At 41.8% G+C, this 14,895-nt stretch overlaps 1 protein-coding gene across 1 annotated transcript in view; it reads right to left on the bottom strand.

Moving 5' to 3' along the window:
- The window catches only part of prmt3 (protein arginine methyltransferase 3), a 65,334-nt gene that overhangs the window by 27,327 nt on the left and 23,112 nt on the right, over positions 1 to 14,895 (bottom strand). Inside the window, exon 11 of the mRNA XM_044030656.1 lies at positions 7,877 to 7,955. Coding sequence (XP_043886591.1) covers positions 7,877 to 7,955 — 79 coding nt within the window. The remainder of the gene's footprint in view (positions 1 to 7,876; positions 7,956 to 14,895) is intronic.

The raw sequence follows: 14,895 nt of genomic DNA, 5'->3' as shown, positions 1-14,895 counted from the left end.
GACCACTTTTTGAAGGTCTCGGTCTTGTCTCGGAATTGACTGCATTTTTACTCTTGTCTCGGTCTCAGACAAAGCGGACTGGGGATTTTATTTCAAGACCACTGTGGGGATATCAATAAATTGCCTGTGCGCAATTAACGTGTTAATATCATTACTGTGATTTTGTGTAAATCGTATCGCTTCGGGTAAAACCAATAACTTGACTCATTTATCATTTGAAATTTTTGTCACCGTTAACGGCTGTCGCCCCTCCCGCCCCCTTTCACACGCCCCCCACAAAAGTGCATGTGACTCACAGGAGAAGAGGCAGTGAGAAGATGGCAGCTTACTCATCTATAATAAAATTTCTGTGCATAAATACCTCCAAAAGAAAACACAGCACAACGTGTAAATTCTGCAAAGCGATGCTAACGGTCTTGGTCCTGTTCTTGGTCTTGACCCCTCAAAGTGTTGGTCTTGTCTCAGTCTCGACCCTCAAGGTTTTTATTTGCCATTTGTGCTTAAACAGACAGTCCAGGCACAGTGGAAAACTTGTGCGGGTTCTACGAGTCAGTTGTAGGAGACAGAAACACAAACTGAAGTATAAATATAAATATAAAAGTATAAAAGTAGACCTCAAATTAAAATCTATACAGAGTATAAAAGATAATAAAAAATGTAGAAGATGTATGTAAAACAGCTTTACAGCAGATTATGTAGTAATGCACTGGGGTGTATTGCACATTTATCAGGGAGAGGAATATTGCACATAATATTACACATGGTTAAGGTGAGGTAGTGTCTGGTTATTTTATAGAGAGTCCAATGGTTTTGATTTGCCATCGGTCTGACTGTGGCCGGGAAAAAGCTGTTGAAAAAGCGAGTTCTGTGTGCTATGATGCTGTCCGCTCTGCTGTGCCTCAGGTTGTACTTGCAGCGTTTGTGTTTGAGCAGAGAGTGAGCGGGGTGGAGTGAGTCTCTGATGATTCCCTCTGCTCTTTGCCTACAACGCTGTGTATACATGGAGTCCATGGTAGGAGGTTTTGTCCCAATGATCCTCTCCGCAGTCTTTATGACTCTCTGCAGGGCCTTCCTCTCTGCCTGTGTGGTGTTTCCGTACCAGACAGTGATGCCTGCGGTGAGGATGCTCTCTATCAGTCCTCTGTAGGCCAGGGTGAGAGGGCGGTGGTTCAGTCCAGCTTTCCTGAGCAGCCTGATGAAGTACATTCTTTGCTGGGCTTTTTTCACTGTGGCTGTGTTGTTACAAGCCCAGCTCAGGTCAGTAGTTACCTGCAGTCCCAGGAATCTGTAGCTGTCTGTCCTCTCCACCTCGGTCCCACTTATGAATAGAGGCTGTGGGGGGGGGGTTTCTTCCTGAAGTCCAGGATTAATTCCTTGGTCTTGTCTGTGTCTCCATAGACAATGATGTTGTTGACCAGGGCCCTGTATCCTGACTCGTCTCCCCCCTTGATGAGCCCCAGGATGGTGGCGTCATCAGCGTATTTAATGATGATGGAGCTGTCCTGGGTGGAGACACAGTCATGTGTGTACAGGGTGAAGAGTTTGGGGCTGAGACAGCAGCCCTGTGGTGATCCGGTGCTGACTCTGATTTCAGCAGACACCCGTCCTCCCATCTTCACCGCCTGGGGCCTTTCGGTCAGGAAGTCCAGGATCCAGTTGCAGGTGGGAGTAGGGACTCCAAGGTCTGCCAGCTTCACAATCAGTCTACCTGGATGGATGGTGTTAAATGCAGAGCTGTAGTCCAGGAAGAGCATCCTGGCATACGTTCTGCTGCTCTCCAGGTGTTGCAGGGTGTGGTGAAAAGCTAATGCTACCGTGTCGTCCACTGATTGGTTGGGGCGGTAGGTGAACTGGAGGGGGTCCACAGTGTCTGGAACCATGTTGTTGATGTGGGTGAGGACTAATTTTTCCAGGCACTTCATGGCGACTGGTGTGAGTGCCACTGGCCTGAAGTCATCTAGGGTGGGTGTGTCTGGTCTTTTAGGGACTGGTATGATGGTGGAGGTTTTGAAGATACGGGGGACTACAACCTGAGATAGTGATGTGTTGAAGATATCGGTGTACACACCGGCCAGTTGTTCTCCACAGGCCTTCAGTACTCTGGGAGGCACTCCGTCGGGTCCCACCGCTTTGTGGGGGTTCACCTTCTTCAGAGCCTTGTGTGTGTCACCTGGAAGGCAATGACCGTGGGGTCACAGGGGGTTTTTGAGGGTGAGTCTGTGTTCAGCCTGTCGAACCTCGCATAGAAGTTGTTCAGGCTGTCTGGGAGCGTGACGTCCCGGGGGTCTGTGGTTGTTGTGGTCCTCCTGTAGTTTGTGACAGACTGGATTCCCTGCCACATGCTGCGTGTGTTGTGGTTATGGTAGTAGCCTTCAAGCTTTTGGGAGTGAGCCTGTTTTGCTGCTCTGATGGACTTCTGCAGCTCGTACCGGGCTCTTTTGTACTCCCCGTGGTCTCCTGACTTGAAGGCCTCCCGTCTCTTCCTTAATTCCGCTTTACGTCCCCATTAAACCAGGGTTTTTGGTTGGGGAACATACGCACAGTCCTGGGGGGTGTGCAGATGGTCATGGATGTCGTCAGTGGCCTCTTTGAAAATGCTCCAGTCTGTGGCCTCTAAGCAGCCCTGCAGGCTAGCTTGTGCACTATCAGTCCCGGTGTTAATGGTTCTGACTGTGACTGGGCTTGACTTGAGCCTTTTGTTATAAACTGGTTTGAGCCAGATCGCCAGGTGATCAGACTTTCCAAAGTGGGGTTGTGGTTCAGGTGAAAAGGCATGTTTGATGTTGCTGTAGCAGTGATCCAGAATTTTGTTTTCCCTGGTGGGAAAGTTCACAAACTTATGCAGTTTAGGCATAGTTTTCCGGAGATTACAGTGGTTGAAATCTCCCAAGATAATAACAGCAGCATCAGGATATGTGTCTTCATGCCCACTGATCATGTCATGTAGCTCCTTCAGTGAAGCCTCCTCTTTGGCAGAGGGAGGGATATACACAGCACTCACAATAATGCATTGCAGTTTTCTGGGCAAATAAAACGGTCTTAGTCTCAAAGTGTGGAGATCATCTTACTGTCAGTACACCAGGATTGTTTGACGAGGGCAGCAGTACCTCCTCTGCGAATCTTGCTGCTCTCTGCGGCACTGCGGTCCTCTCTAAAGACCGTGTAGCCGTCTGGTGTTACTGCCTCGTCTGGTGTTTTCTCCCCCAGCCATGTTTCGCAGAAACACAGTATGGAGCAATCCTGTATGTCCTTCTCGGTGGAGATCCTGACATGAAGTTCGTCCATTTTATTTGCCAGTGACTGGGCATTAGCAAACAGTATGATCGGGAGGGTTAGCCTGCCGTTGCTAACCAAGCGCCGTAGCTTCCAGTCCGTTCCTCCCCATCTGCTGCGCCTCCGCTTCGGCCTGTTCCGGCTTAGCATCTGGTCCGCGTAGCATGTTAGCTCCGGGTAGGACTCCAGCACATTCGGGTCGAAAAGTCAGAAATTGCTGCGCTCTCTCAGCTGTAGTAAGATCGCCCGATTGTAGACACTATTTGCAGTGTGTGCCTTAACTCGGCATAAAAAAGTGGCAAGTATAAAGAAAAGAAACAACTGGACTCGGAGAGCTCCGCGATGTCGCACACTGGGGAGCGCCATCTTGGAATCTTGGTCTTGATTTAGGTGGTCTTGACTACAACACTAGTGGAAACCCTGGAGAAGAAGATCAGCAGCTACCTCCGCAAGTGGTTGGGCTTGCCTCGCAGCCTCTGCGGCACAGCACTGTACGGGAAGAGCAATAAGCTCCATCTCCCAATCAGCAGCCTTGACGAGGAGTTCAGAGTCTCTCAGATGAGAGAGGCTATGCTCTATGGGAATTCTAAGGACTCAAGAGTTGCAACAGCAGGCATCATGGTGTATACAGGCAGGATGTGGAAAGCTCAAGAAGGTTGGGAGGTAGCCGAGTCTCAGCTGACACACAGCGCTTTGGTGGGCACAGTGGCAATGGGGCATGCAGGATTAGGTGTTTTTCCTCAGCCCCACTATGAGAAAGCACATGGGCAGGACAAATGCCAGCTAGTCCTGAAAGAGGTGTGGGCAGGCGTCAAAGAGGAGCGGGTCAGCAGGATGGTGGGCATGAAGCAGCAGGGAGCATACGTGGGGCTGCGATAGAGGAAAGCCTTAAAGAACACCACAGAGGCTGCAGAGAGTGCCTCCAGATGACTTTGGATCTGGAGGAGTGAGCAGTGGATTAGTACTGCTGGGACACAAGTCAGGGTCTGATCAACCCTGGCTGGGTCACCTGAGTGAGGGCGTCTGATGTTGAAAGACCCAAAACTTCCAATGATCTCAGGAACATCACTGATGTGTGCCAGAGCATCCTAAAATGTATCTTTAATTCAGTTTTTGTGAACTAAAGATGTGGGATTATTTAAAAAATAATCCATTTGCTCTTTTGGGCAAAATGCTGTAATTATGCATTAATTACTTAATTACGCATTAATTTACTAATTATTTAACCTGATTACATGAAACCTCTCTGGGTTGGTGGCTCATTCTGTCACTTTTTTTAAGTACTGCTGTCATAGGTTGCCAATTGGTGTGTTCCATGAACCATGGGTAATTTCCTTTGGACAGAAACTTATGGAAAAGGGCCATAAGGTTATTGGCTGTGAAAGGCCCCTTACACTACTGACCATTTGACAGTGGGACAGTCCTAAACCCTCAGTGACTTATCGTGAATGTGCCTCAGTCTGAGACGGTGAGGGTGAACACTGGGTCTTGGCCAAACTCCACACAGAACTGAGACTTGAAGCAAGAGCCCTCTTGCTGTGAGGCGACAGTTATACTACACCACTGTGCCAACCAGACCTCACACATAGTCAGCAAAGCACTTTTGACAGGAGAAAGCAAACCTTTGTACAGCCAATTTAAATTCTATAAAAATAAAAGCCTTCCAATGAGAACATTCTATTTATTTTGCTCAGTATGCATGTTAACACACAGTCTCAAGTAACCTTCAACTAGTCAGATCATAAAATATGTGAATAGATGGTGATAACTCAGTGATGGGCAAATCATGGCCTCTCATTATTAGCTGAAGCCTGCTTGTGACCCTGTGCGTGTCACAATACCTAATGACTGTGCCCACACACACATTTACACACGCAAACAGCAGATTTGTCACTTCATTTTACTCTGATTACTGAAGCGAGTGAGTAATTATGAGGGCCAGGTGAGAGGAGGGGAGAGAGCTACTGATTGGGCAGAATTGGGACAGGCTTGTCTGTGAAACTGAAAACATGAAAAAAGGGGAGTGGATGGAGAGGGAGAAGAAAAAAAAGGAAAGGTGGGGGGTGTACACGGGCGTCCCCAGATTCATGGCTTTGACATCTGCGTCCTTCTCGAATCGCTGGTCACAGCCTGTTTGTCATGCCACCCCCTCTACTCCACCTACACCCTCTTCTCTTGCGCTCTCTATTTCCCTATTGGTCGGCTGTGAAAGAGGAAAAGACGGTGTGGGAGGGGGCATGGGACAAAACAGATCCTTTTTCCCTGGATGCGGTGCTGTGCCAGGCAGTGTAGGGACACATTTGAGGATGAAGGGGAGGTTAATGTAGTGGGGAGAATGAGGGAGCTGCTGTAACTCTCTTTAAATGTAGCTTAAACACACATACAGAAGCACTGCTGCAGGGCTGATACACTAATAATTCAGTCAGCACAGCCATGTGCACACACATTTAAAATTCTGAAAAACAATAAAAATGGAATGGGAAAATGGAAAGTGACTGATTCCTGTGTTAGGATCAACATTACATAAACACAAAAGTTAACTTGTGTGTACTTTCATGTGGCTGTAGTGAAGGTCAGCTTTACCTCTGAACCTCAACAACAATACTACTGACATAAGTAAAGAAACTGTTTTTACTGCTTAGCAGCATTATGCTCAATTAGACTAAAATGAACTGACATAATATATTCATCAGTAAAATAATTTTACAATATAACAGAAAGTTGCTACAACAAACAATGTTATGAAAACCCAAAATGCAATTAACAAATCAGAACCAAAAGACAGTTATATTACATTAAGTAATAAAACTGTAAATTTATGAGTTATCATAAATTTACTAACATGATATAGCACATACTGTAATTTCTTCAATTTCTAGTTCTTCAAGCCATAACTGAAAGACCTTATGTTTGAAAAAGCAAAGCGCTTATAAAGGTGGCTTGATTTAAATTAAAATTGTGTTGGTAAAAATAAAACACAATTAAACTGCTAACTGCAGAGGTTTGTGGATGAATGAATATTAGACATTTCAAAAATACCTTATAATATCAATTCAAGAAAGCAATCATGGAGAGGCAGATCATTTGTACGGGGAACAAATGTATGTGTTCCCAGTTAGAGCTGGCTGTGTCGGGAGCGTCAGGCTTAAAGGCTTGTGATGAAACATATGGCGTTCCTCTGACCTGTCACTTTCCCACTCGCTCAGGTCGCAACTCCCTCACTAACAGACCATTCTCTCTATATGTGAATGTGACCTTTCTCTCATGTCCCAAGGAGCCACTAAAAGCAGCATGGTGGAACTGTTCTGTAGTTGGATCGCATTTGGCACAAGTCATAAAGTATGGTCAGTGGCAGGAATGGGACACCGAAGACTAAAATACACACACAGAGTTTCCCAGAGACACAGAGCCAAAACCCTGAAGAAAAGTCTTAGATGTCTCAGTGCACCACAGCGTTTCTATATCAGATTTTTCTTTCTCTCTGTCTCCACATTTAATTGTAATTCATTATTGTTATTACTAATAATACCTTTTTATCTTGCCATTTCTTAATCTGTTAATGATTACAACTCTACATTTTTATTTCATTGAATGTTATCCATTTGGTATTTTATGGGTGGTGGGTGTGAGGGGATGGAGGGATACAGAGCAGTTGAGTGAGTTCTTTTCCTTGGAGAAGTGACAATTCTAATGACGTTTAATCTTCTAAAGACACATTTGTGAACTTGATCTTTATTTGTCTTTCTCTTTTCTGGTTATATGACACATGAAATTAAACAAGGTGAGAGAGGAGTACAACAACATGTCAAACATGGCAAGTTTCTCCTGTACTATATGCATGCCTTTCCTCTTTGCCCATCATTCAGAGCAGCCACACAGGAGACTTGTTGTCTTACAAACAGCTGTCAGTGTGTCAGTTTCAGACAGGCTGTTGAGCCTGCCCACTGACTGAACCATCCCCAGTTAGCGGTTTGTTACACAAAATCACTCCTCCTTCCAACTTTCAAGTCTTGTGAAAAAAAACAAAAAACTACATTTCTGTGACTTATGATCAAAGATCATACGTCACCCTCTTTAGAACCTTTATGGATCAAAAACAACATACTATGAGTGGCTGACAACATAATTGTTGATCTACATCATGTTTTGAATTCTGATTATGAACTACACGTGATACAAGTGTATGGTGAAAGGATTTCTTTCTTTGCTGTGACTATTCTGTGCGATTAATTGAATTGTGTGGTCAATTATAATGTGTCTAGTTCTATGTGAATTTATTTTTTATGCTTTGTAGGACATTGTAAATCAAGCTGCTACAGCAAAAAGATGCAGTAGAGATTTTAGAAAATTGTAGTAACAGTGGAGACACTCAACACAATTGATCTGCAAAGAATGGTGGTGTGTCAAAAAGGCTTGTATAAAAAGGTGTGTTTTTAATTGTGATACAATAGCTGTTGCAAACGTAGCATGGCTTTTAATGTTTGCACCGAAAGTACAGTATTTGACATATGAATAACCTGTTTTTGTATACCAGGTTTAATATGTAATATGTGCATTGTTCATGATTCTTTTATGCCTTAAAATTAGAATGAACTTGACATACCTGAGCCTCCATCAGCCAAGTACAGATCTCTGGCATACAGGACAGAGTCCAACATAGACTCAAAGAGCAAGAAGTAACCCTGGAAGAGAATAAATACTCAGTCATTAAACAAAACAATAGGGAAAGGATTTACTGAACAAGTAGCCTTTTGTTCAGAACCATTTGGTATCACAGACAGGTAAATGTGAGTAACAAATAAATGCCAACAGAACAGCGAGAGAATTCAATTAAATCCAACATCACCAATGTGAAAATCTGAATAAGCAATGACTGTGAATCGAGTGATGAGTCTGCTTGTTCTGCCACACAGCATCCAAAGGTTTGACCCTGGACTGACCTCGTGTTCTGCTCCAGCAGACAACACATTAACCGTGGTATTATTTCATTAATGCTGAAATTGAGTTTTGTCCACATCTTGTTGGCTTCGACCTGAGTGGCAGATACTGCTGACAAATGGCTTTTTCTACCTGTCACCACTTTAGCCAATCTGGTAAGCTCTAGCGTCAATGCTGGCCAGTTTCACACATTATTTGTGAGCACATCATTTGGGTCACTCTCATATTGGGTCATATGAGAGGGCCCAATAACTACGTCGACATTTTAATGTAACTTCTGACCCATATCAATCACAAGCTGGAAGACAGATTGGCTTGACTAGCAATCTTGTGAGGTGTTTTATACTTTGGTTAGGTTTTGGGACGTGGTTCGCCATCTCTGTATTAAGGTAACTGGACCCATTAAAGCAGGATCTAGACAGCTCTACTGTGAAACAACAGATACAAATATGTAAGACAAACTCAATAGTGAAACAGAAAAAGGTGAAAGAGTAAAATGGCCTGGTTTATGTTTAATTATCTGTTTCAAAGGAGAGGAGGCCAGAACAAGAGATAAAGAGTGAATGAGAGGAGTGTGTGTGTTTTGTTGCATGTTTGTATGATGAAGATAAAGTGGTAAAGAAGAGATAGGTGAAGTTCGATGGATGTAGAGAGAAAGCAATGGATAGCTGAATTGTAATTCAGTGAGATAAGAGCCTTATTCAAATAAAGGCAACATTTTATCAGAGAGAGGACAGGAGAGCCAGCAGCAGACAAACAGGAGAACAGTGCTGATTTATAACTATGACTACAAAATCATTACCATCGCTGTCATATGCCCAAGCTGATAATGACAACAGTGATGATGAAGCTGATATCCCCAACTCACCCTCCGCAAAGGGAAACCATCTCTCTGTTTATCAACGATGAACTGGTCCTAAACAAAAGTCAGATTAGCAGACCGTCTGCTGCTGTTGACTGCCTCGGTCAGTCGAAGTCCTTAGCGACAGAGAAGGTCATTTTTAAAACCCTCACACAGAGTACACCGACCTCGTAATTTAGAGCCCAATTTCACAGGACACTGACTCACTTGAAGGAAGGAGGATATGGGAGTGAACACGATGCTCCAATGCAGAGTCACGCCTAACTTTTATCATCAACAATGCTCCAGGATTACTGCCTTCTATATAGCACCAATTCCATGAACCAGATTTCATGGAACAAAACTACACATTTACAATATTATTATCAATATTATTATCGGACCAGATCCAAAGAACGACAACTTAAGTTTAGTGACGAATCTGGAGTCTAAACTTTCAACTTACATGCCTACATGTTGTTACACATGTCTCTGATTTCAAGACTGTATAATATCCAAAATTTTTAAATATCTATCAATTATCCCTGATGCACCACAATGTACTTAATTTATATTATACATTGGGTCCTAAAACAATTCTTTATTATTACGAAACCTGTGTAATTTTACAGAAACAGTAAAATGTTTAAGAAGAACTACATCAATCTGTACTTGAAAACTGTTGGCTCAGTTGGCTCTTAACAGCGAAGCACAGATATATTAACAAGAGTGACATGGTCGTGCTGCTGGTTGTTTTTCTGAGTGCATCCACGTTGCATCAAGACAAAAATATCAAAATGTATGTAAAACTGGTCTTTGTTGACTGAGAAATGAACTGTGAACCTCCATCATCGAGATGAAGCTACTGAATCAGTTGGAGAGAGGATGCACACAGTCAGTCAGTTTTTTTCAGACATGCATCAAGTAATAAAACGGCTGTGAGGGAATTGTCTTAGTTTTGATTATTTTTCTTAGACTCTTGTATCAATGAGGCAAGACTTTGATTGCTTTGTACATAAAGAGATATGTGACAGGAGTGTGACCCTCCAGGGCCTGGATTAAAAACACCTATGGCTTCTTCCACATGTTTTTTTGATGCATTTTGGTCACTGCATGTGAAAGGACCCTAAAAAGAAAATCACTGATTGTTTAGAGTTGTAAAACTAAAAAGGCAACAGCATTAGGTCAGAGGTCAGTTGATCAATTAAACTAGGGGTCAGACTTATTTTTCAAAATTGTAGGCTTTCTTGCGAGGCAAATTATATCATCTACATTAAGTACTTTTCCTAGCTTTTCTTCCTGTTTATATTACTTTCCAGGCCAAATTTGTCAATAGTAAATGTACTGCCCTGCATCACAATCTCATGTTGATGCATCTTCTATCACTGAAATGTTACTGATCAATACAGGTTAATTCAAAGAAGTCTGAGGGATTCAATTGGTAGAAAGAAAAAAAAAAAGAAAAAGAAAAACTTAGTTTAAAATTGAAAGTTGAAAACTATAGTAAACAAGTAAGTAAACAAGGACTTTATCTACCTAACTTATTTTGTATCTGACTCAAACACAAATCAATAAAGATAAGCTAAAGAAAAACAAGCCCGAATCCTAACAAAATCTTATTTCCTTTTTGTACCATTTCTGCCAATCGATCCTTCTGTCTGCAGGCTCAGTGACACAGACAGGTGGGGGCGTTTCTGCACAGCTTAGTTTACTGTCAGGCAGCCCGGCTCGAGCAGGCGATACTCTGCAGTATAGTCACTGTGCATTTCCATAAAAAGAGACTAATGAAAACCTAATGAGAATGGGTTGGAGCAGCTTATACACATTAACAAAATTTGCATATAAAACACATTCCCCTGAGTGAGCTCCCACAGATACTCAGCTACATATACAACAATACGCACACAAATGCACACAAAAGAAAAAAAAGAGGCAAATACCCTTTTACAGCTGTGTTACTCTGGACAAGAACTTGACCTGTTATAATATAAGCATTTTTTGTTTTATCATCTCTACACAAAGACAGCACCCCAGGGACCATGTGGCTGTCTGTTATCAATATCATGAAGCATTTTGGTAAAAAAATCTTCATCAGCACTTTCCTCTACCCTCCAGTACACCCTCCCTCATTCTGCAGTTAACACACGTCTTCATCAATTACTGCAGATCATCATCACTTCCAGTCCAGGGAGGGCCAAGGCAAAATAAAGGAGATGGTGGTGTACCATGTTTCGCTTCACTGAATACTGAAGGAAGCAGAGCTACGTCAACAAGACTCCTGTATATTTAGTCCACAGTTAGATTAGCATAAACATATCACACACGTCCCTGTAATAGATTTTAGAGCGTTAATGCTTGGTGAGTGTATATTGTGCAGATTTCAATATCAACCTAATTTACATTCAAACGCAAAGAGATAATTTGCAGCAGCGCTACAAGGCTATTAGAAACAGAGGCTCCTCTGATATCAAGTACAAGATAAGCTGCAGCAGCACTTTACAATGATTTGCATGACCTGAAAATACAATTTCATTAATGTAGGTATATATATACATGCATAAATGGATGTAAATGCTTGTGAGACATGGAAGATTTTAATGAAAGTAGCTAAATTTTCACTTGGGTAAAGTCTATTAATAAGTCACATAAGATTCAACCAATATGGGGTTTGTAAGATGTACATGTACATGTATATGAACTTCCTTCATTGTAATTTCACGGTTCCAAACAGACTACAGAAATCATAGATGTAGACAGATTAGCTGCAAAAATGGTTGGGTGCAGAAATCGAACCAGGCTACAGATCGATGGGTGGCAATAGCCACTGAAATGCAAAGAAGCCACTACCATGACCACACAGTGACAGCGCAACGGTGAGATTACACTATTTTAAGCTTAGTTTAACTTTACCAAATTTGATACAAACAGCTCTCCTTAATACATATTTGTGGTTGGAAATACAAAACTGTCCAGGACACGAGGACAGACAGAGTACGGATGATTAAATGCTGCTGCAACACAACAAAAAAGGGTGAAATGGGAAAGCAGTCACAACATAACCAGTAGTGGTATAGATTACAGTGCAGGTAGGATACATGCTGAGAATTACTGCTAATAACTGTAAACCCTGGTATGCATGTAGTCACTTTTCTTTTTAGCACATATTGTTTTTAATCTGCCTCAGTTTGAACCGACCAAGAGTTTGTTAACATTCCCATCTACTCCTGTCATACAAATACAACTCATCTAAAAACACTCCTTTATATCAGAAGATCACAGCTGGTAGCTGTAATGAGGAAGGAAGCGCCATCGTGTCAACAGTAGATGTCATGACCAGAAAAACTGATGTTTAATTCGGTCACAGATCTTTTCCTGACACGAGTTTACAGTTTGGAATTTGAGAAAGGCACCTTTACTTGAAAACTCATTTAGTTTTGAGGTCAAAGTCAACGACAGCAGCATAAAACCAAAACAATGTTTTCCTTTGTGAAATAAAAAGTTATAGCTGTGAATTCAGGTAAACCATAAATAACACACTCCATAGTGTACTTGTCCAGGCATTCACGGGCCATTATTAAATTCATCATTTTGAGGGAATGAGGAAAGAGGCAATTTCTCTCCACAAAAACAAAGTGAACTGTGTGATTTAGGATTATGTGTCTGGGTTTATGAGGATGGTCTGTTTGAGGACACATCAGGTTGTCGGTTTCACAAGTCACTCTATTATGATGGTTTTGGCCACATTGGAATGTAACATTGCATTTTGAACATATACATTATACAACATATCAGTTATAGGGCTGCAAAGATTATTAAATTAATCAATTATTAATTGATTACTAATTTAATCATCAACTACTATATTCTCAGGTTCGGAAATGTGTGGACAAACAAGACACTTCGAGAACATCATCATGTCAAGGTTGGGAGAGAAAAAAATGTATCAATTATGAAAATAATCGTTAGTTGCAGCCCTAACAATTTCTGACAATAAGTGTATGTGTCATAAGTTGCAACTACAATTATCTTTGCATTTTCTCAATTAATCAATTAGCTGTTTGGTCCATACAATGTCTGTAAATGTGGAAAAATGTTAAACAGTGTTTTGGATTTGATTACTCCAAATACCAAATGTAATCAGTTTTAATGATTTATTTGTTATATGAAGCAAAGAAACCGGAAAATATTCAGGAAGGTGAAAACTGAGATTACATTTTCATTTAAAAAACACTCATTACATGTCATTTAATGACACTCATATCTCTGTAATATGACCTAACACACCCTCAATTCAGCATTACTCTTGAACTCACTGGGACTGATTCTGGCAGTTTATGTAGTGCAACTAGGGGTTCAAGGATTGGGCATCAAAGATGTAATAATCTCCGTATAACGAGACACTGACACTGTAAATGAAAACCTGTACAAATGAAAACAATGACGATGCCAATGAAGCTAATTTGAAATGTATTCCCAATTATGTGAGCATTCTGGGTATTTTTGGTGAAAACTTGTCACAAAATGTCACAGGATCTGTTCTTAACACAAGAATTACGAATTGTCTAGGAAGTTCCTTTTACACAGGCAGAATGCTAAAAAACACTTCCTGAAGTGTTTGAGGCAATGAATCCTCATTAGAACACAGACACAGCAGTGCTTTTGGGTTTGTGTGTATATGTGTGTGCACATTCATCAGTTTTCCTCCACTGATGCTTCATTCAGTCTCTGTGAGTGTGTGTATGAGAGAGAGGGAGGGAGGGGGAGAGGGAGAGAGAGAGAGAGGGAGGGAGAGGGAGAGAGGGGAGAGGAGGGAGGGAGAGAGAGAGAGAGACTGACAGTCTGTCAAACTAAAGGACAGGATGACTGATGACTACCACAGTCTTCTGAGGCAGGTGAAGCTGCCAACACTGATAATGAGGCTAAAGAGGAAAGAATGTTACTACTACTTTGACTTCAAAACCACCACATACAATATTGCCTGTGTGTGAAGGTGTGGACTCTGTGTGTACTATGTGTACTATGTGTACTATGGACATATGTTTTGTAGTTGAACTGTCCACCTCAGTGTAACTTAAGTTGGTAAAAGCCAATTCTCCCCTGATGGTCTACTTTCACGTCTGGGTATTTCTATGACTGTGCCATTAAACACTATCCAGCTAGCAGGCCCATCACCTGTGATTGATCTTGGAGTGACAATCTTTATTTAGTCTTTGGGGAACTTGGCTCTCCTCCTCCTGTCTGCCTGCAAGACTCTTATCTGCTCTGGACTGTTTGTTTTTCAATGTGCTGAAAGAGACGACCGATCAATGTTGTGAGTTATGAAATGACAGTGGTTCTGCTAAAGGCAGTCTCTCAAACACACAGCAGACAATCATATGCCCCCGTTTCCTCCTCCACTAACACCACAGATGCACCACATTCATCACCCATTTCTGTGTACTCGCCCTGTAACCACATCTGTCTGCTCGATCCAACAACTCTGACAGCTGAACATCAGTGATACAATCCTGTGTCATTCATAACAGCCTTTAATTGTCAGATAAATGACCAATTATTTGAGATGCATTATCTCTATAAAGATGCATTATGGATGGTTACAGCTCTTTCCAAAATGCCACAACTTTGTATCATTTGTGACATCTGTTGTTTAAGATGCCATTTCATTTGGTTATACAGACATCCAAAATATAAAATATTTCAAACCATAATGCGAAAGTGGAAAACTGCATCAGCAAAGATGCCTGTTAGATTGAGGAAAATGTAATTACAGAAATACTTCATCTACTTTATTTCATGTGTTACAGAGTGGTGGATCAGTTAAATGACAGTTATGCCTTCATTAG

The sequence above is a fragment of the Solea senegalensis genome, linkage group LG7 (genome assembly GCF_019176455.1).
Source record: "Solea senegalensis isolate Sse05_10M linkage group LG7, IFAPA_SoseM_1, whole genome shotgun sequence".
NCBI lineage: Eukaryota > Metazoa > Chordata > Actinopteri > Pleuronectiformes > Soleidae > Solea > Solea senegalensis.
This window is presented reverse-complemented; position numbering and strand designations above follow the sequence as displayed.